This window comes from Cibotium barometz, chromosome 42, assembly GCF_041138505.1.
Source record: "Cibotium barometz isolate CiBa-2024 chromosome 42, ASM4113850v1, whole genome shotgun sequence".
Classification (NCBI taxonomy): Eukaryota; Viridiplantae; Streptophyta; class Polypodiopsida; order Cyatheales; family Cibotiaceae; genus Cibotium; species Cibotium barometz.
This window is the reverse complement of record NC_141087.1, coordinates 48525749-48546217: the sequence shown is the minus strand read 5'-3', so window position 1 is coordinate 48546217 and position 20469 is coordinate 48525749. Positions and strand designations below refer to the sequence as shown.

General features: G+C 41.8%; 1 protein-coding gene across 5 annotated transcripts in view; it reads right to left on the bottom strand.

The window, feature by feature from the left end:
* Window positions 1-17638, bottom strand: part of LOC147614567 (kinesin-like protein KIN-14C) — a 29444-nt gene extending 11806 nt beyond the window's left edge. For 2 of the 5 annotated variants that reach the window (XR_015263149.1, XM_086781119.1), the window contains exons 1-21: window positions 17014-17638; window positions 16716-16876; window positions 16482-16592; window positions 15666-16092; window positions 15398-15513; window positions 15208-15279; window positions 14951-15028; window positions 14755-14856; window positions 14492-14521; window positions 12918-13259; window positions 12752-12833; window positions 12516-12611; window positions 12184-12366; window positions 11930-12036; window positions 11668-11846; window positions 10502-10666; window positions 10107-10360; window positions 9824-9987; window positions 9411-9617; window positions 6756-7474; window positions 6484-6674 (exon numbers count right to left, since the gene is read on the bottom strand). Coding sequence is in view for 3 of the 5 variants with exons in the window: in XM_086781119.1 (XP_086637245.1) it covers window positions 6484-6674; window positions 6756-7474; window positions 9411-9617; window positions 9824-9987; window positions 10107-10360; window positions 10502-10666; window positions 11668-11846; window positions 11930-12036; window positions 12184-12366; window positions 12516-12611; window positions 12752-12833; window positions 12918-13259; window positions 14492-14521; window positions 14755-14856; window positions 14951-15028; window positions 15208-15279; window positions 15398-15513; window positions 15666-16092; window positions 16482-16592; window positions 16716-16876; window positions 17014-17227 (4000 nt within the window). In the remaining 2 variants the exon portion in view is untranslated. The remainder of the gene's footprint in view (window positions 1-6483; window positions 6675-6755; window positions 7475-9410; window positions 9618-9823; window positions 9988-10106; window positions 10361-10501; window positions 10667-11667; window positions 11847-11929; window positions 12037-12183; window positions 12367-12515; window positions 12612-12751; window positions 12834-12917; window positions 13260-14491; window positions 14522-14754; window positions 14857-14950; window positions 15029-15207; window positions 15280-15397; window positions 15514-15665; window positions 16093-16481; window positions 16593-16715; window positions 16877-17013) is intronic. The other 3 variants (XR_015263150.1, XM_086781120.1, XM_086781121.1) reach the window with 3 other exon arrangements.
* Window positions 17639-20469: the final 2831 nt, after the last annotated feature.

Sequence of the window (20469 nt, the reverse complement as noted above, 5' to 3'; positions counted from 1 at the left end):
GACATGGTCTTCGTAGGACCCCATACATCTGAATGCACAACATCTAGTGCATTTCTGCTCACATTTCTGTCACGTGAAAATACATGCTTTGTTTGCTTTCCAAATTGGCATGCTTCACATATTTTCTGCATACCTTCAACCTTAAACTTTGGCAACCCTGTCACAATTCCTTTAGTCTACATAGACTTCATTCTCTGCACATTCACATATCCAATTCTTTTATGCCAAATGTCTGTGTCTGCAACAATTCCAGAACCATTTGCAAACATCACAGCACTCACTTCAGGCGTATTTACATTCAATGTAAACATTCTGCCCACTCTGTTGCCTTTTGTAACCAACCTGCACTTATCTTTAAAGTCTTCAACATAACAACCATCAAGATTAAACCCAACCTGCAAACCCTGCTCAATCATCTGGCCAATTGAAGCCAAATTCTTTGTTATGTTCGGAACATGAAGTACATCTACAAGGTACTTCACTTTGCCATCCTGCATAGACAATGGCACATCTTCAACATGGGCAATTAGATGAGCAGTGTCATCCCCTGTTTCCACAAAACCTGGTCTTTCAAGGTTTTTCATCTCCTTGAACCACTCTCCATGACTTGTCATGTGGTTCGAAGCACCTAAATCAACGTACCATACATCATCTTTATGTGCTGCTTCAACATTTTCAGACATGGCATTAACGACATGCTGCATAACAAACAACCTTTCATTATCCTCATTGTTTCTGCTCGAGGATGCATAGTTGTTTTGCTGCAATTTTCCATTTTACATGTCAGCCTGCTTCTTATAACAATCTGCCTGCACATGTCCAGGCTTACCACAATAAAAGCATCCACGTGTATCATTATACTGCCTTTGCCAATTTCCACGACCTCTTTGACTCCCCCTGCCTCTGAATTGGCCTCTTCCACCTGCGTGTTGTTGTTGTTGTTGTGAATTCTGGGACTGTTGTTGCTGCTGCTGGCCATAATTTTAATTACTTGTTCGGCCACCTCCTTGGCCGTGTCCACGGCCTCCTCTAGCTCGTCCTCTTCCTGAACTTGTGTAGAAGGCCTGTTGCTCTGAACTGTTTTTGTTTTGTGAAGACTGTTGGTCTTCACCCAAGCTCTTCTCTTCTCTATAATCAACATAGACACCAAATCTGTGAAATTGGAAATGTTTTCCCGAGTCTGAATAGACGTCTTGAACGCCTTATATTGTGGTCCGAGACCACGTAGACAAACTTCCACCTTATCATCATCATCTACTGAAACGCCAATAGATGCAAGGGATTCCACAATACCCTTGATCTTTAATGCATAGTCATTCACATACATACTCTTTTTCTCCACAGTATGAAGTTCATTCTTCAACTGTATCTTTCGTGCCTTGGTATTCGTTTCATAGAGTTTTACCAAGGTGTCCCACGCCTCCTTGGGGGACTTGGCATCCTGTATGTGTCCAATCATGGTGTCCTGTATACTGATAGAGAGACAATACATAACTTTTCTGGCTCCTTGGTTCCAATCCTTGAACTCTTTCACATCTGCAGAGCAGTCGGATTGATCTCCGGTATCTCCGGTGCCTTTTCATGCTCACCTTCTATGTAGTCCAAGTAACCCTTTCCCATTAGAAAATTTGTCAACCTGAACCTCCAAGCATGGAAGTTGTTCCTGTCAAGCTTCTCAGCAACAATCTGGTTTATGCCATCATTTGACATCTTGCCAGATACACAAATTTACCAGAAACAGCACTCTGGTTTGTCCTGCATAACTGCTATATTTTCTGCAGCGGTACTATACTACACTCAAATGTCACAACCAGTGACCTCAATGTGCATACATACACCCAATGGCAACTATTTGACCTCCTTGCAGCACACACAATGTCTGCACAACCAATCTGTCTTCCTGCAGTTCTTAAACAGAGTTCTGCATAGAGTCGATGACTTACCCGCAGTGCTCGAGATGACCTGCTTTCCGAAAAACGGAGGTCCTAATGCGCCCGAAACGCGTTTTCGGCCCGAAAATTTTTACCCGATAGGACGCTATAGTTACCCTATAGCTTTACTCCCGCAAAGAAAGCTCCTCAATCAGAGATTGTTTCCCGGTGCCTCCCGTAGAGCTCCCGACAAGGGTGTAGTCGCCAACACAAATAGGGAAGAGTAGATGAAGCTCTTACCAAGCTCTTACCCTCGTACCGCTTCCTGTGCTTCTCTTGCTTGCAGCTCAGCCCTTAGCATGAACCACGCTCTGATACCATGAAAAGATACAGGGGAGAAGAGAGCTTGAACTCTTGCAAGCACACACACACTCACAAAACCCTAAAAGAGAACACACAAGGTGAGAGGCTGAAAATCTTCTTCTTCTTCACACAACACTCAACACACCATATACAAATATAAGAGTACACACCATATGAAAAGGTACTCAACCAAATACATACTAGGGTTCTCTATAGTGTGAACCCAACTAAATGAGCTGGCGCTATAACTATGCCAGTCTCTAGAATGGCTGTCACACAGCCTGTCATCCCACTGGCCACATATCACCCATGATCTTACTAACCATGCCAGTGGTGTAAGTGTGGGGCCTATCCGTCATCAGTGTCCACCGCCTCACTAGATGAGCTCGATATCTCAACATAATTGAGGCAACATAAACTTATAATAAATGGCAAAAAGAGTGAATTTTTCCTTTCGGAGATTCACTATTTGGGACATATAATCTCAAAAGATGGTATGAGAATGGATCCCGCAAAGATGCAAGCCATCAAAGATTGGCAAATCCATACATGAAATACGCAAATTTCTTGGTTTATGCTCATCATACAGGAGCTTTATCTTCCATTTTGCAAATGATTGCTTTTTCATTGCATGAATTGACCAAGAAACGTACTATGCTCAAATGGACGAAAGCTGAAATTAATGATTTTGGACTCAAGAATGCCATTATTACTAGGCCAGTCTTGATCATACCCGTTTTGCATAAGCCATTCATTGTTGAATGTGACGCATGTGGCAATTGTATTGGTGCTGTCCTAAATCAAGAGAGACATGCAATTCCATATGAATGCAAGAGATTGCGTGATGCCAAGCTTATACTTGACATTTATGAGAAGGAATTATTTGCCGTTGTTCATGCACTTACAGTGTGAAAACACCACTTATTGGGAGTTGAATTTGTGGTCAAAACCAACCATCAAAGTTTGCGATACTTTCTTACGCAAACTAAACTCTCCGAAAAGCAAATGAGGATGGCCAATTTTCTCTCAATGTTTCATTTTCAGATTTTGCATACTCCCGGCAAGAAAAATGTAGTGGCCAATGCATTATCAAGAAAGCCATGCAATTTCGATTGCCTCCATCGGGACTTGTCTAGTATGTGAGAAATGTAACATTTGGATCTTGATTTTGGGAATATACGGGCTGATTTGATGGCTAGTCATGCACATCCATCTTACATGGTTAAAGATGGCTATCGTATGAAGGATAATTGCCTGTGTGTGGTAAAAGACTTAAGGCCAAAAGTTTTGGATAAATGTCATGCACCTCCATATGCAGGACAGAGGAATATTTCTCACTACACAAATGATTGAAAAATATTTCTTTTGGCCAGACATGAGGAAAGAGGGAGAAACTTTTGTTCGTACATGTATCACCTGTCAAAAGGTAAAATTTGATAGGCAAAAGGTCCCTAGTTTACTTCAGCCTTTGCCTATTCCTAACCAGCCACATCGGAAAGCATTACAATGGATTTAATTATGGATCTTCCTCGTACACAATATGGTAATGATGCAATTTGGACCATTGTGGACATGTTTAGCAAGCAAGCACATTTCATACCTATCAGGAAGACCATAAAAGCTGGGCATATGGTCAAACTCTTTATGTCCAAGGTGTTTAAGCATCATGGTATGCCTAAGTCAATTGTGGGGGATAGAGATCCCACAACAACGAGCCTCTTTTGGAGAGCTCTATTTGATAACATGGACACCAAGGTGAATTTTTCATTAGCTTATTACCCTCAAACAGATGGACAAAGTGAAGCCACAAATTCAGCTGTATTGGATTTGCTTAAATGCTATGTGGCAGATCAAAAATCTTCTTGGGAAAAGTATCTACCACTAGTGAAATTTCCATACAATAATATGGTACATGCTTCTACAGGCAAGGCTCTTTTTGAGATCACATATGGCAAAGTGGTATTGCCACACGAAGGATGAGATTTTTGCTACCGATGAGTACGTAAGGGACCTTGATATTGCCTTTGCACGGGTTCGGACGACCATTGAACGTTCTCAAGCAAAGCATAAGAAGGCTGCTGACAAGCATAGAAGACAATTGGATATCAAAGAAACTGATTTGGTATTACTGAAATTTGAGAAACCTAAGCTTAGTAAGAGACCTGGTAAGAAGGGAGCATGCCCTAAGCTCTCTACCAGGTATTATGGACCCTTCAAAGTGATCAAAAAGATAAATGATGTGGCTTTCCGGCTTGCTTTACCGGATCATTGGAAGATACACAATGCATTCCATGTGAGCCTCTTGCACAAGTATGTGGGACCTCCACCTGTGGAACCCTAGAGGATCCACCGGAAGTGGATGAGCTGAAAGAGGTTTTGCAACTCGAACAAATTGTCTTTCATAAAGAGCGTAAACTTGTAGGTGACAAGTTACAAAGATGCTATCTTGTGAAATTCAAGAATTATTCTTCCATGGATGCAAAGTGGATGGATGAAGCTTACTTTCAAGAGTATCAGCAACTCCTTCAAGCATACCTTGAATCACTTCAATTGTAGTCAATTGTTTAGAAGGAGGGGAGGATGTCACTATTTGGACATTCTTAGCGCTTTGGGCTTATGGACAAGTTCCATAAGATGGATTGGCATGGCCAAGGATTTGTTGTCAACACCAAGAGCCAGTAGGCTGGTTATGTAGGCTAGGCATATTGATCCACGCCAATATCCAGAATATCGTACCATGGGTTAGTAGCTAAATGAAATAGAAACTGTTACATGGTGCTTTCTTACATTGCATCTATGCGTGTAAGATTTTGAACCTTGTCTTCTACTTATATAGTCTCCATATGATCAACAATTTGCAAAATTCCTCTTCAATTCATGAATATGGAGCCTCCTAAGTATTATATCGTCCCCAAATTTTCTGTAAACCCTAATTTACAGAGACCCTAATTGTGTCAAAAACCCTAATTTTGAGGCAACCATAGTACAACTATAGCCCTCTGCTTTGGGCATCTTTTGCACCCAAAAGCCCCAATTTTGGAGTCCGAATACTTGCTGAAAACCCTAATTTACAAAAACCCTACTTTCAACCTAGAGTGAAAATGGATCCCTGGAAGCGTGGACATCAACCATACGAAGGTTGTACTCAAATGCAAGAAGCAAAATTGCAGTAAGAGCTCGTTTAAGCTCTCTTTCACTTACTCAAGATCCAAATACTAGTCATTATGCTCCTATGTCTCGGTCTTGGCACACACAATGTTTGTGTATGGATGCCAATGGAGCATAGTTGCATTTCTCTCTCACGTTTTTTGCATGAGGCTTGAATTAGAGATCTAGAGCTTCTTGCATGGAAGTCTGACACCCGCAGTGAGGGGCTGTACCTGCAACCCAACCTGACGGCAAATGGCAAATCGTCATTGGACCGGGGCTCACAAAATGCTTAGTACTCATCAATAAACCTCAAAAGGTGACTCAAGCTGTGCATTTGACCGTACAGATATGTCCATGTGGTACCAAAGTGCAGGGTGCACGTGAACCCCACTTGCTTAGCTTGTTGATTCGTCAGCAATGTTAGGTCCTTTCGGTAAAACTTTTCATCATCTTGCCTTCAAGGATCTTCTACTGAACCTCCTGCCTTAGAAACTGGGACTAGGCCTCATCTGAATCGACTTAGAGAAACAACCCCATTAACTTCGGTATCCATCAAAGTTTGTGTCAATCCGGTGGATGACATAACTATCTAAGAACATTTAAAACTTAATGTCTCGATGGTGCTAGTGTTTGGTGGCCTTTCTGTAAGATTTTCTCCATGCTCTCTGCTTCCTGCCTGGCACAGACTTAAAAATGTCCTGAGAAAGCTCATGCACATGATTGACCATAAGCAAATGACAACTAGCAAGTTAATACCACCCTATGAGGACCACTACTCTATTGGGAATTTTGTGGAGGACAAAACTTGGTGCGAGGAACATTAACCTGAACAACTCTGGTCACCCGCATGCTGGAGATAAAAGGAACATGCGGAATACCAATTTCACCATTGATTGTGACTGGACAAGATATATTATTCATTATAGTCAACAGATGCATCTTCTCTTGCTTAAATCAAGTGTGTTTAAAGAAAGTTAAGACATCACCCCACCAAGAATAAAACTAGAAATCCCACTCACTCCCTAGCTTTTAAAAACGTTTGGATTGCAAACAAACTTTTAAACCACAAGGTTCAATCAATCCTCGAACTTGTACTTACAAGAAGGTGCCCCTCCATCTGCTGTTTGCTTTACCGAAAAAGAACGTGGCCTTTTTGAAGATGAGTGTTCTGATCCCAAAGCAGGTGTAATGGTGGTTGAGAACCGTCTTGCAGGAGCATGGGTTTGCCCACTGTTTAATGACTTCCATTCACCCCTTGATGGACGGGGAAAGTCTGAAATAGATACTTTCCTACGATAATGATACAGCTTAGATCATCTATAAGCAAAATTGTGGCACTGACTATTTGTGTGAACACGAGCAGCATGTTACCTTTGACTTCGGGTCTTCTCTGATCCTGAATCTCCTTTCCTTATAAAATTCTTCTGCTCCACCATGCTTGACAAAGAAGCTTCTGACCCTGCTTGGGAAGTGTCTCCATCTGAGAGCTCGCTCGTTGTTTCCAACTCTTTTTCTTGCAGTCTGTCATGCTCAACCTCAAACTTGCTTTGCATGCTATTGGATACAAACAAGCCCTTTCTAGGTGTGTCTGCTTCAACAGGCTCAGACACACTCCTACTGAGAGTATCTGAAGACTCCTGCATTAATGATTCCCGCAGCACCATTGCCTGTGAATACCTATCTTTCTCTATCACACTTCTAAAACGTGGAGAAGTTACTACTGAGTCTGGTATAGAATGTTGCAAATCTTTTTTTTCAGCATGAAAGGAATCCCAAGTGTAGGATATGTCATCTACAGATGCAGTTCCAAAAAGAGAAGAATCCGTGCTATTTTGTAGCCTATCCCTCCATTGCTTTGAGAAAGCTTCAGACTCCGCTGCTACATCGTAATCTCCTTTCTGTTTAGTCTGTCCCATGCCAGCATCCAGTTCTTTCATCCTGTTATTTGAGGCTCCATCCCAGGCCATCTTTGGAGCTTCTTTGCCTCCTCTACTGTGCAATACTTTCAGATCTGTTGATGATACTGGGAAGGAGACAGTTTCGATATCCTGTGGTGCAGAATCACGGAATAGCCTTCCCATCAGCCGCTTCTGCACAAGGTCAAAATGATTGAAGTACACCATAAGTGCTACGGTGCCTTTGGAAAGATAGACCAAACTCTTTAGAAACATGTTCAGCTCAAACCACAGTTCGCACCATACAAACAGTGTGTCTTAAGGGGCCATCCATTAGATGATCTCCTAGGGCAAGACTGATTTCACCAACAAAAACACCTACCAAACTTCAGAGGTAGGGAAACTAAATTCCAAAGAACTTTGATACATTAGCGTACTGTTTTTGATGCATAAGAATGAAGACATATAGCAGGATGTGATTGTGAAGAGACTTTATACCTTTGCTCAGTTTAAATCCTTTCAACACAATAGGAATCAGACTGTTCCTTCGTATAGAGTTGGCAGGAGGCAGAGATGGTAGAAAGACCTTGGAAGGCCTTCAAACGGCTACCAGCGGCAGATAGCAATAGACTCACAATACATTGTTGTGGGGTGCAGAAGAGGATCGTGCAATATGATTCCCCTATTGCTTTGTTTGCGAAGGCACACTGAAAACCACACGTCACTTGGATAGGAGCTTCTCTAGCATATGTCCCACTACAAGCTATATGCCTCCACTGGTGTTTTCCCTATTGCTATTGGCGTGGCTAAGCATTATGTTATGGACTCTCTATTTGCAAACTCATTCTAGCTCAATCAAGAGTCTAGTACAAGCTATTACATTGTAGAAATCATGTTTAATCTAAATGATTAATATCTAGCTTGTGTAGCCCTCATTTCCAACAATTGGTATCAAAGCCATAGTGTTTTAGTTGCTCATTATTTGTGTGGAATAGTGCGTGAGGTTTTTGAGTGTCTTGGGTTGTCATTGTCTCTTGTGAGGGACGGTAATCAATGGGGAGATAATTGTGTATAAATCTCTTAATTATCATGTTGTTTTGTTTTTGAGGCTTTCAGGTCAATGAGAGAGAAATTAGTCACTAAACTCATGGTGAGAGTTGTTTGAGTGGAACATTGTGAAGCTTATTCACACAAGGGATTGAGAGGTGGGAAGAGAGCTCATCATTGGGTATATCTTGGAGGACTTCTTCGACAACTAAATGGAGGCTATCTTCAAGTTGCAAAAGTGCAAGGCTTCACCAATGGAGCTTTGAGGGGCTGCAAGTGAAGAAGAAGAGTCGTCTTTAACACCATCTAGAAGCAAGCTACAAGGGTTCTAAATCAAGGCAGCATCAAGGTCACTTACCTGGTGTGTCATTCACGATCATTCTAAGTGGAAGGAAGGCATTGAAAGGCTTAAGCAAGCTTGTGGCATTGTAAGTGCAAGATTTCACTTGGTTTTGAAGTGATTAATCACACTAGTCGCATGAATTAGTAGATTGGTAATAGAGATTTACCGGCAAATTAAGGTCACTTAATCCAACTAAATCTCTATCAAATCTTGGGATAATCATTCATAATCTTGCACACAAAGCTAATGTCAAGTGTCTAAGGTTCATATGTTGTCTCAAGGCATAATAAAGTGATTAATACCACCAATAAATGGGATTAGTGGATAGTTATGTAATAACAATGAAGGCAACTGTGTATTTGGTGCTAGCTGCCTCCAGGACTCCAGGGCAAGCCTTGGGTACTTTTGGGGATCCACCTCACTGATGCAATGGAGGTATGTCACTGTCTGGAAGAGAGAGAGAGAGAGAGAGAGAGAGAGAGAGAGAGAGATGGCGAGCTGGCAAGAAAGAAGTGTGCACGACTCAATGATGATTTGATTGATGTATTGAACCTTCACTAAGTACAGGCTTTTGTACACTTGAAGCCTTATCTTTTGACCCATAGAAATCACACACACACGCTGAACTGATGACACATTATCCTGTCCACACATAGGAGTGTTTGGAAGCTTAGTTATAAAACCTATAGGTGGAAATGTGCTAGGGGTGTGTTCACAACTATCAAGGATTCTGAAATTTACCTCCTTGTACCCTGTCATATCAACTGTTTGCCTCCGTATTTTTAGTTCCTGTGCTTCTGCTATAGATTTCGGGAATGGGAGACCACTTGTTAACTTCGCCTTTGACTTCTCAACGGCCGACATATTTTCGTTACTGCTTGCTTTCATCGTTTGAAGTCGATCAATTTCAGTATCTTTTTTGGATATCACCTCTTTTAGCATGGCAACCTGCAAAAGCCAACAGCAATTTGAACATCTTATTGGCACGAGTTTGCCCCCACAGCCAGATTGACCATGTCCACAATCCTAGCATTTGCAGCTCAAAGGAGTAGCCTCTGTATCAAACTATTTGACTGTGTTTTACATCATATGGATCAAGATTCCCCAACAATTTTGTTTTGAAGGCACTCGAAAAGGAGAAAAAAAAGACATACCTGTTCTTTTAGATCACGCAATTCCCTGCTCTCTTTATTGCTTCGTGCAGCACCGAGCTCAACCGATGCAACTCTCTCTGCAAACTTTAATGTGCTTATTGTTTCCCCATATGAATCTACATCTGGGCTTATATGCACAAACATAAGTGTCTTTGCCTGCCCGCCTAAGGAACCAAATTCACATACAGCAGAAAAATAGGTGTTGGTAAGACAAGCAAGCCCATCAATGCCATAGTCAAAAGCCAATTGAAATGCTAAAAGACTGCAGCCAAAGGAAATGAACCTAGTGAATCTTGAAGCAGCTGAGTGAGTTTGCTGTTCCGATAAGGCACATGGGCACTCTTCTGGGCAAGAGCAGAGACAACATCTCCTAAAGCAGAAAGAGACCTGTTGATGTGCTGAGCCTCTTTCAACCTATCTCCTGTTGCTTCTGATCGATCCACTCTTTCGCTTCCAGCAAGGTCCACAAGATGGAGACATCCATGCAAGACAGAACCTGAGGCCAGTTCCATACCCCGTACATGCACTGTCAACACACTGCAACAATGTAACATCATTGTTAATCTATAAAGGAAGATAAGCATGTTTTCCTCTCTCCAAAATAAGAACTTAGCCATTTTCCTTTCAGTCACATGGTGTATGTTTTTTATATTAAAAACAATATGACTGCACACACACCTATGCGAGCGGCTGCTGTGTTCATTCAATGCCGTGGCCCCGATGGCTCTGTTTTTTTGACCAATCTTCATAAGTTTGAAAACGTCTGTGGTGGAATTCACAGGCAGCATACTAGCATCAGGTACGTTAAGACCATTCAGCTGGGAATTGTTTCGTATCTCCAGCGTATGACAATTAAGGGAGACAAGTTGTTAGAGTGGCATCATCATGCTATATACCTGGATGAATCCATAAACATGCCCAGATTCACCTTTTAGGAACGTGCATGTTATATACTCATGGTAGTCAACCCACAAGACTATATAACTATCAACTCCATTATGCATAGTATGGACTAGATACTACGACATCCCCACTAAAGTCATCAGTGCCCAATAGTGGGTGTAGAATTATGTATCAAGATATGCTCTCACACACGCACTCCACACACACACACACACACACATAAGAGCATATATTCACACAAAGCCCTTCGTACTGAGTTTCTCTCAAACCTCCAGTGATGCAGGGCAAACTCAGCCATAATGAAGCCTAGCACTGAGGGAAGTAGCAATTAGAAAGAATTAGTACAGCAAATAAGTAGTTGATAGGGCAAGATATGCTCTCACATATGCACTCCACACACACACACACACACACACATAAGAGCATATATTCACACAAAGCCCTTTGTACTGTCAAACCTCCCATGATGCAGGGCAAACTCAACCATAATGAAGCCTAGCATTGAGGGAAGTAGCAAATAGAAAGAATTAGTACAGCAAATAAGTAGTTGATAGGGTAAATGCACTACTAAAGATAGAAAGAATTAGCACAATATCAATTGGCCGCAACTCGGACGAAAACTTCACAATGTGAAATCTGCATGTCCCCTAATACAGCTGAATTATATACCTAGATGAATCTAGGAACATGCCCAAATTCACCTTTTAGGAACGTGCATGTTATATACTCACGGCATCATCATGCTATGCTTACTAGCAGCATTTTGTAACACCTACTAGAGCTATGAAGCTCCACTACACAAAACTAGCATGGATATATGAGCTCTTTAAGAAAAGAGTATGCAAACACCAAGATTGGCCAAAGGCTAGGGAATTATTAAGTGACAATTGATTCTCTAACAAATTTTGCCCAAATGAATATTTTATCTACAAAAAGGATATCTTCTGTTTGAACTATCTATAAATAGGAGATCGCGCACTTGCTCATTATAGATTTCAATCATTTGGACACCCACTTCATAGCTGATGACATCCTTCCTACTCTGAGATATATGAAAAAGGTCATCAAGAGCTCGATAATTCACACCCCAATCTTGCCGGGATAGGCTGCTTGGTCCACTCTGGAAAACCATTAAAAAGTGATAAGGGCTTTGCAATTCACAACTCAATCTCTGTTACTCGGAATGTGGTTGAAAACACTAACCATTGTGTAAGTCTTCCCCGACCCTGTTTGACCATAGGCAAATATGCAGACGTTAAAACCATCCAAAACTGACCTGATTAAAGGCCGAGTGTCCAAGAAAACTTCCTCTGCAACCTCAAAGGCATACATCAGATGCAACAAAAGGACTGCAGAATCTACATTACTTGGCAACACAGTAGCATTGGCATATAATGTCCTTGGAAACCATGGACTGCTGACGAAAAAGCTTTTGAAATATTAAGAACTTGAGTTACCTTGGGTGGCAGAAGATCGAAAAACTTTATTAAAGTTGAACATCTTGTGGCCATCCTTCCCTTGGGGTTTGAGAGGATTACAAATCAACATGTCACCATTCTCTCCTATGAACTCCACAGTGCTGTGTTTCGTGGCCTGTCCCGGCAGGAAAGGCCTAACCCTACAATAGACTCTAATGTTCCCTGGCAAGCCAAGTGAAATAATGATTCATGGGCACAAATCAATATACAATGATATGCTATCATGACTGGATATTCCTAAGTCACACTGCAGATAAATAACCAGTTCCCACTAGCTTGACCTTTAGCTCTCTTGTCACAAAACAACTCACCTTTCAGATCCTGAACTTCATTGTACAGCTGCCGATTCTCTGCGAGAACCTTATGATAACCTGAGGCTGCATGTACTAATCCATGAAGTTGTTCCTCTGAGTCCATGTGATATAGCAGGTCAGTTAAATGATGAAAACAATCACAAATGTATGATAGAAAGCTTGCGTTCAGAATTGTTTGTCAGATACTGGCATTAAACAACATCTTTGAATCAAAAAGATTGAGTTTCCCTTACCAAGGTTTTCTAATTCTTCTTGCCATGCATCTTGCATACAGAGAACATCTCGCTTGATAGCAAGCAATGCGCTTTTTGTATTCTGAAAGCACAGGTAAAATCAGAATTGTTTGAAAGACTAGAGCAGCTTTACCACTCTAAACGATCTATGGTCCTCCATGTCTACCTGGAAAGACTGTAGCTGCAAAACAACAAAAGACTGATACTGCTCATCCTTTCTTTTGAGAGCATTCATCTCAACTGCTGAAACTGCCTCAAGCTCCTGCACTTTCCTTTTCGATTCTTCCAATAGAACTTCACGCTCATTTAGCTTTCCTAGCAACGTTTGCTCCACTTCATGTTTCTCAAGCTCCAACTGTTCAAAGTGTTCCTGATCCACTTTTTTAACTAGTTCTAGCTCTTTCTTTAAATCCTCCACCAGAGCTTCACGTTCCTCTCTTTCCTTTAACAATTTTTCCATCAAAACCTCTTTGCCCCTTTTGTCCTCTTCAGCTTGCCTTTTCTCTATCTACAATAAGATAAGCTTGACATAAGCTTGCTGAAGCCTCACCGAACTACATACGAGAAGAGATACAAGAAGTGCTTATTATATCCGAAAGCAAAAGTAACCCCATAGATTGTTGAATATGCTGCTCAGGCTAGAAGGGATTAACAAGCTGGCTTCAGTAATTACTCACTTGCCTGCTACAAAGCTTTGATATACACATGCAAAACCAGCTTTTTCACAAACTTATCTAGTGTTTTCTCATGCAACACGCATCTCCCAGATGCTTGTGAGCATAATGGGCTAGAGGTCAAATATAAACAGTTGCACGAGAAAGCTCTAGTAAAGTTTGTGAAGAAGTTGCATCTGTGTATATCAATCCATTATAGCTGGCAAATCATAAGAGAAATGTACAAATAATATCATACCAGAAGGAGCCAGAATTCTACTTATCATAAGTAACATCTTGGTCCTAAGGAGAGAGCTACTACGCCTATACAAGCCTCAAGGTGAACTACATTTAAAGAGGGCTTGAAGTCGGAATCAAAAACTTAAAAGTGGGAATGGGTCTTTTCAGAACCTTCATTGAGGTTGGAAACCTGAGGAGGGAGGAAAGGGGTTTCCAACGGGGGTTTATATCCTTGATGAGATGTCTCGCAAAGCAAGTACACCAACAAAGCATATCATCAGTCGTAATAACACAGCAAATAACATAGAATCTTAAAAAAAGGAGGTTTCTTAAGGGAAGGTCCATCCTTGAGAGGAGGCTTCTTAGAACAGGTTTGTCGATAAAGTGAGGAGGAAATTACTCTTCCTCAGAAGTAACCTCCTCGAAGAAGAGGGGGGATAGGATGGAGCAGGAATCTTACCCTAAACTGTGTGGCTGCTGTCTACCCCTGTCTAATGCATTTCAGGGACATGTTTTCTATTTTCTTTATGTTTGTGCAATTAACTACCTGACAAAATCCACTATAGGTGGCACAGTTAGGACTCAGCATACTTACCTGTGCATGTAACTCATATGTTGTGTACTACCTTCAATGCCTTTAGGGAAAGTTTCTTCACAACACATTATCTCATGCTTCTACAATTAGCTACCTGCCTCGACAATTCTCACCTAATCATTCAAGACCACACCCATACACATAAGCATGGCATGCCTACCTAAGCATGCATGTGTGCGAGCATTCTCACAAACACAAAGCAAACAAAGGATACAATATCTAGAATATTATCTGATGGCAAGGCAAGCTTACCTTCATCTTCTGAAGTTGGCTTGAAACAATCTGCATTAAAAAAAAGAGGATTTGTGTCAGCCCGCATTCAGAAAAAGCAGTAGAAGTTGTAAAGGCTCCCCTTTAAAATCCATGATCATAAAAATCGCTTGCAGGAGCACACTAACAAAAAATAAAGAGCTAATGTTTTTTAGTCAGCAAATGGAGCAGTAGCACAGTGGGTGGCTCTGTTAAGGCGCATAATAAATAGAAGAACTTGCTCCCACCCAGGTTAAGCCTTTTACCTTAACCTCTTCTCCTGTGCCTGCTGCCAAAGTCTCCAACACTTTTGCCCTCGAGGCAAGCTTGTCTTCCCGCAACAGGTGCTCCTTCAATGTGTTCTTGAGCTGTTTTATATGGAATAGAGGCATAATTTAAGCATCAAGTCGTCAAGACAACATTCCTCTTGAAAAGATTGTGAAAAAGGGACCTCTTGATTACCTTCATGACTTGCTCATTCTGGGTAACAAGCCGCCGCTCAAACTCTTCCATCACCTTTTTCAACATATACTCCACAAGCTGAGCACAATAAGTGCATGAAACTCTAAGTTGGTTGGAACATTACAACTAAAAAAAAAGTGTTGGTGAGCTGCTTCCATGCAACACTGTCTCAATAAAAGCTTCAAACAAAGAGTTCGTGGCGTGTTCAAACTGCACTATGTTACAAGAAAACTTTCACAAGCAAAACATGGACTTACTCCTGCAACCTCCTCTTGTTTATCCCCAAGTACAGCAGTAACAAGGCCTGAGAGTGATTGTGATGGAAAATTCTGAAAACCTCACCACTGTTAGTAAACCATTTATAGTCTCAAACATACCAACTTTACCATATAACCGACATCTGAGCATTGTACAGTAACAGATTGCAAACAAAATTCAATTTCTTACATCTAGACTGTTCAGTACTGCCGAGTGTTCAATAGATGTCGAATCCTGCCTTGCTTTCAGCCGCAAAATTTCACGAAACTTCTGACTGATGTGATGTATATGAGTTGAAGTTAAACCTGAAAACAATTTGTGATTAATTGATGAAAGAACAGGACAAGTTTGCATTGTGTCCCTTTACGCAATCACAACTTGCTCGTGGTGATTCAGTAATAGCCTCATTCTCCATTTGAAACACTGATTACAAAAAAACAAAAAACACAGCTCTCACCTGTTCCAGGTTGGCCAGAACTAGGAACATAATTTTCATCAGTCAGATGTGAATCCTGCCCATTTGACTTTTGTATGGCATTCATGTGATATAAAATATTCACATTCTGCGGCGAGAACATTGTAGATTCAGCTGCAATCGGCATATTTGCCTCACCAACACTGTCATATTCTGGGATAACCCATCTCTTTCGAGGCTGATAAGGGCTTTTCTGGGTTCCACTCCCTGGGTGACCATTAGATTTCACGCTGTCATCCAAAGGTGGAGCCAAAACATTTTGGGTCATTGTCCTCACACTGCCAAGAGAATGTAGAGATCCATCGTGTCTCCAAACACTGGGATTTTTGCCTTGCTTCCACTCATAATAAAATTTCAGGGAAAGAAGGCAATCCATGATCCTTTCACATGACGATGATGAATAACTGCCCTGAGGAAGCAACATGAGAGCTCAGAAGTCTATTACAACAAGTGCAAAAAGCAACTTAGTAAGGTTTTTTTTTTTTTTTTTTGTGTGTGTGTGTGTCCTCAAATGCAGATTTATATACATTACGTATGTTCTTTGAGTATGCACACATCAGTGTGCATACATGCAAATTTACCCAGGTCAAAGAAGTGGAACCCCCAGCTTCCAAGACTTGCTAGCTTTTCAAAATATATAACAAAGAATGGAACTTTGTATGCACAAACATGTGCAATTTCAGACATAGCAAACATTCCACAAAACAATCACGCCATTCTAGGACACATCCAAATATGAATATGCATGTACAAAACCAGTGTTTCCACCAAAAGACTCAGGGGGACAGGAAATTGCACCTGCTCTAAATCCAGGACTTCAAACAGGGGCAGCTTCATGTCTGCTACGGCAGAGAGAAACTTCCTTACATTGTCTCTAGAAGGTGATGAGCTCTGGGAAGAATTCTCCTTCTGCATGCAGCATATAAGCAAAGCTATCAAAAACGCGGTGATGTCTGCATAGGTCTGAAAACTTCACATGAATAGAGGGATGGTAACCTTTGAATGGGTTGGATGTTAGATACAGACGAATACCTGGCAGGGTATGATTCCGGGATTGACTTTGTTGAGGAGACTGCAAAGCACGGTCCCGTCTTGCAAGCTGAGGCGCAAGTCCTCTTCAGAAGGGTCATGGGGGATATTCATGGACCCAATCATGCGTTGAAGCCAAGAGGCCAGGTGGCGTCTTCTGGAAGCTGGGCGGCACGAAATGTCACCAGGGAATGCTATCAATAAATTTGCAGTAGCGCGCACACACACTGTGAAAGAGAGAGAGAGAGAGAGAGAGAGAGATTTGCACAGGGATCCGTCGGGAGGAAGTGGGAATCGATACCTGCTTCTACGGCATCCCGAGCTCTAGGTGGATAAGCCTCTGATTTGCCGAGCTCGGCGGTGTGGCCAGGCCTGTAGAGGGCGTCTCTTAGCTGGACGTCGCTCGAATTCCCGTGCGGTGACGGTGGGAGCTCGTCTGCGAGGGCAGAATACGCGCTGCTGCGGTTGGAATAGTCCGCCTGAAGAAGGGAGGCCAAGCCGGTTTCTGAAGCCATCTCTGTGTGTGTACGCGCCCGTGTGCTTGCTTGCGTGCGTGCGTATAAAGTGTGGTGGTGTCTGCTGAAATTTATCTAGAAAAGGCGTAGAGAAGCCTGGACAACAGCACAGTGTTGCACTCCCTACTCCAGCGACCTCGCCATGCCGGCCGCGGGTCCTCTCTTCCCTCACACGCATTTATCCCTGCCGTCATGCCTGCAGATATATCCCCATTATCACGAGAGGTGGACAAAAGAAAAAGGGGGAAGGCCCGGAAGGTAGGGGCGATCGCAGAATCGCCGGAGCTTGAAGAAACGACGACGAATGGCGCGACGAGGACGACGATAGCAAGAAGAACTGGCCCAGATGGGGTATGGTGTGTCAGAACAGCACACCAACCTGTCACCTGTGTCGTAACTTTTAGCTGTCCCGACAAAATTTGGCCGAGGCGCCCATTTTGATCCCTGCCCAATGCAGTTTTCCTTTGTGAAAGTAGAAATCAAAATTTGTCACTTGACCTTTACAAACCTCCACATAACTAAAATGATGGGGGTAATTTAAAATGAGCCAAACCAATATGGGTGCCCAATTCTCATTCGTATTAATTAATTTGTTGTAGAGAGGCCACCTTAGATCATTTGTACAGCATTTGAAGATAAACTGGAGGTTTGCTCTTTTGGACACGTGGAGGATTTTGGACGCTATCACCAGGGAATGCTATCAATAAATTTGCAGTAGCGCGCACACACACTGTGAAAAAGAGAGAGAGAGAGAGAGAGAGATTTGCTTCGGATTCAAGGCAGTGTCATTTTTCCTTGTTCACGAGTCTTCTAGGGTCTCTTTGTTTTTTGTCTTCTTGGGTGTGAGCCGAAGATGGAAGCCATGGTGCGGTGAGGTGTGGGGAGAGGAGGGAGGCGTGATGAGGGAGTTGTGTCTGAGGTCAGACGTGAGGGAGGCATAGAAGCCCACGCAAAGCTGAGCTGATGAGGGAGCCACATTCGCAAGCGAGAGAGAGAGAGGATGGGAGAGAGAGCTCATGTTTGCCTGCTTGAGGATAGGAGACAGAGAGCTTGAGGATAGGAGACAGAGAGCTTGTCTATTTGCGAGACGAACCAGACAAAGAGAGGGTTGTTAAGGTTCAAAACCTTAGTATATATCAATAATTAGTGCCCGCTTGCGGGGGCACTAATTAATGATATGTCACATTGAGTGAATATGTCACATTTTAGTGTACCAATATGGTACACTACAATGTTCGGGAAAAAATTTTGAGTGAACCTGACTTGAATCTTCTCCATGAATTGAAGAGGAAAAAGTAATTTCGAACAAGGATTTTCTTCGTATTTTCATCCAATTAGATAAATTAGAGGCATTATTTTTCCTTCTCCTCTTCTCAAGATGAAACGGATTTTCTAGAAGTTGAGCAAGCTCTAGGATAGAGCAAACCTATCTTTTCCGAACCCTGGTATTATACTAGGCCTAGCACCTAGCTCAAGGTGGGGCGCACATCAGGAACTTTTGATAGCCCAATGTTGAGAAGCCATAGCCATGCCTCCATCATCCATTCACATTCAACAAGTTTCGCAAATTTCTTTTTTCCATCCATGTGTGTACCACTTGGACATGTGAAAAAGAAATGCAAGCACATGGGATACTCCAACAACCATTCGCGAGGCATTTCTACATTACATAGCCATCCTTTTGGAATCATGCCAAAAACTATTGTATGGTCATACATACCTTTTTTTTTACATTGACAATGTTGCTCCTTTTTTAGCACTAGCTCAAGTGGTTCTAAATGGCCTTGTTGCCCTTGAAGATGTAATATCTTAGGGGGCACTTTCTTTTTTGCATTCTCATAGCTCCAAATTGTCATCCACTCTCACAAGTCAAGTGTCATGCCAAAACCTACTCTTATGTGTTTCTTTGCTACTAGAACCTTCATTTTGGAACCTTGACATTTTATTAGAAGGTTGAGACACTGAAAGAAAGGAGGCTACTTAAAGCATGGAGTAGGCCAATGAAATGAAGGGAGGGAAAGAAGACTCATTTACATGGAGTCTAGAGACATGTAGACATCGTTTATATAGAGTCTTAGACATGGGAGAAGGTCTCCATGGAAGCTTGAAAACTCCAAGATAGATGTGTAATATGATCAAATGATCAAAATGATCAAAAGGTGTAAAAAGGTTAAAGGGTACAATAGCCTAGACCAAAGGTCCCTTATATAGTGCCTGGCCATTTGACACTAGCTAATAATATGTCCATTTCACATGAGCTAATAATATGCCCATGCCCAAATCTATGTCCAAGGGACCCAAGGTCAGTGTGCCTAGGCCTAAACCCATACATGTGCATGTGCATATAAAATTTTTTCATTATAAACCATCCCCTCCTACAATGATTTTATCCTCAAAATTGAAGGGTGGTCATGCAAAAAAAGAGACATATACAAAGGATATATACAAAAGCCAAAAATCATACCCATGACACCAATGTCAATGTCGTCACCAAGGTGTATGATTCCTCCCGGATCAAATGGAAAGGAATGTAGAGCAACATTGATGACGAGGCTAAAAATGCATCCTCCCAGATCGAATGTAAAACAAAGGAGATGCCTAATCATAACCATAGAACTCGTGCCACCACCTAGATCAAAAGGGTAAGTCGTATCACCCCAAGTCACGATTGTGCAATGGTCACCTAGATCGAATACGAAGTAACACTAACCCAGCATCGAAAGATGGTCACCAAAGATGGCCGAATCCAATAGAAATCAGCAAGATATATCACTGATCATGGTCTAGATATCCACCAAGGTCGAAGATGAATATGCTGTGATGCCTTATCAAAGTTGGAGACAACACATGTTCTCCTACTATTTATCATTCTATGGGCTCCAATGTCAAAAGGCAAATTTGTAGCCATAACGTGTGAACACTCCTTATGAGTGAAGTAGCATATTTGTGTGTTTTTGGGTGTGAACAACCTTTTAGAATTGGATTTGATATTGTGCAAAAGTGTGTATAACTTTGTAGGAAGTTTCCTTAGGGAGAATTGGTCTAGATTTGATTTAGTCAAAATATAAGGCTAAAAGTCTATAAAAGCAGTATTTGATGGAGCTTTTGAAAACATTAATTCAATCTTCATTGAGTCGTGCATCTATTGGTCTTCATTTTTTCCATTATTTTACTCTCTCTCCCTCTACACCACACACAGCTAGCCATGGCTTTCATATTCAACCCACCATAGCTACCAAGAT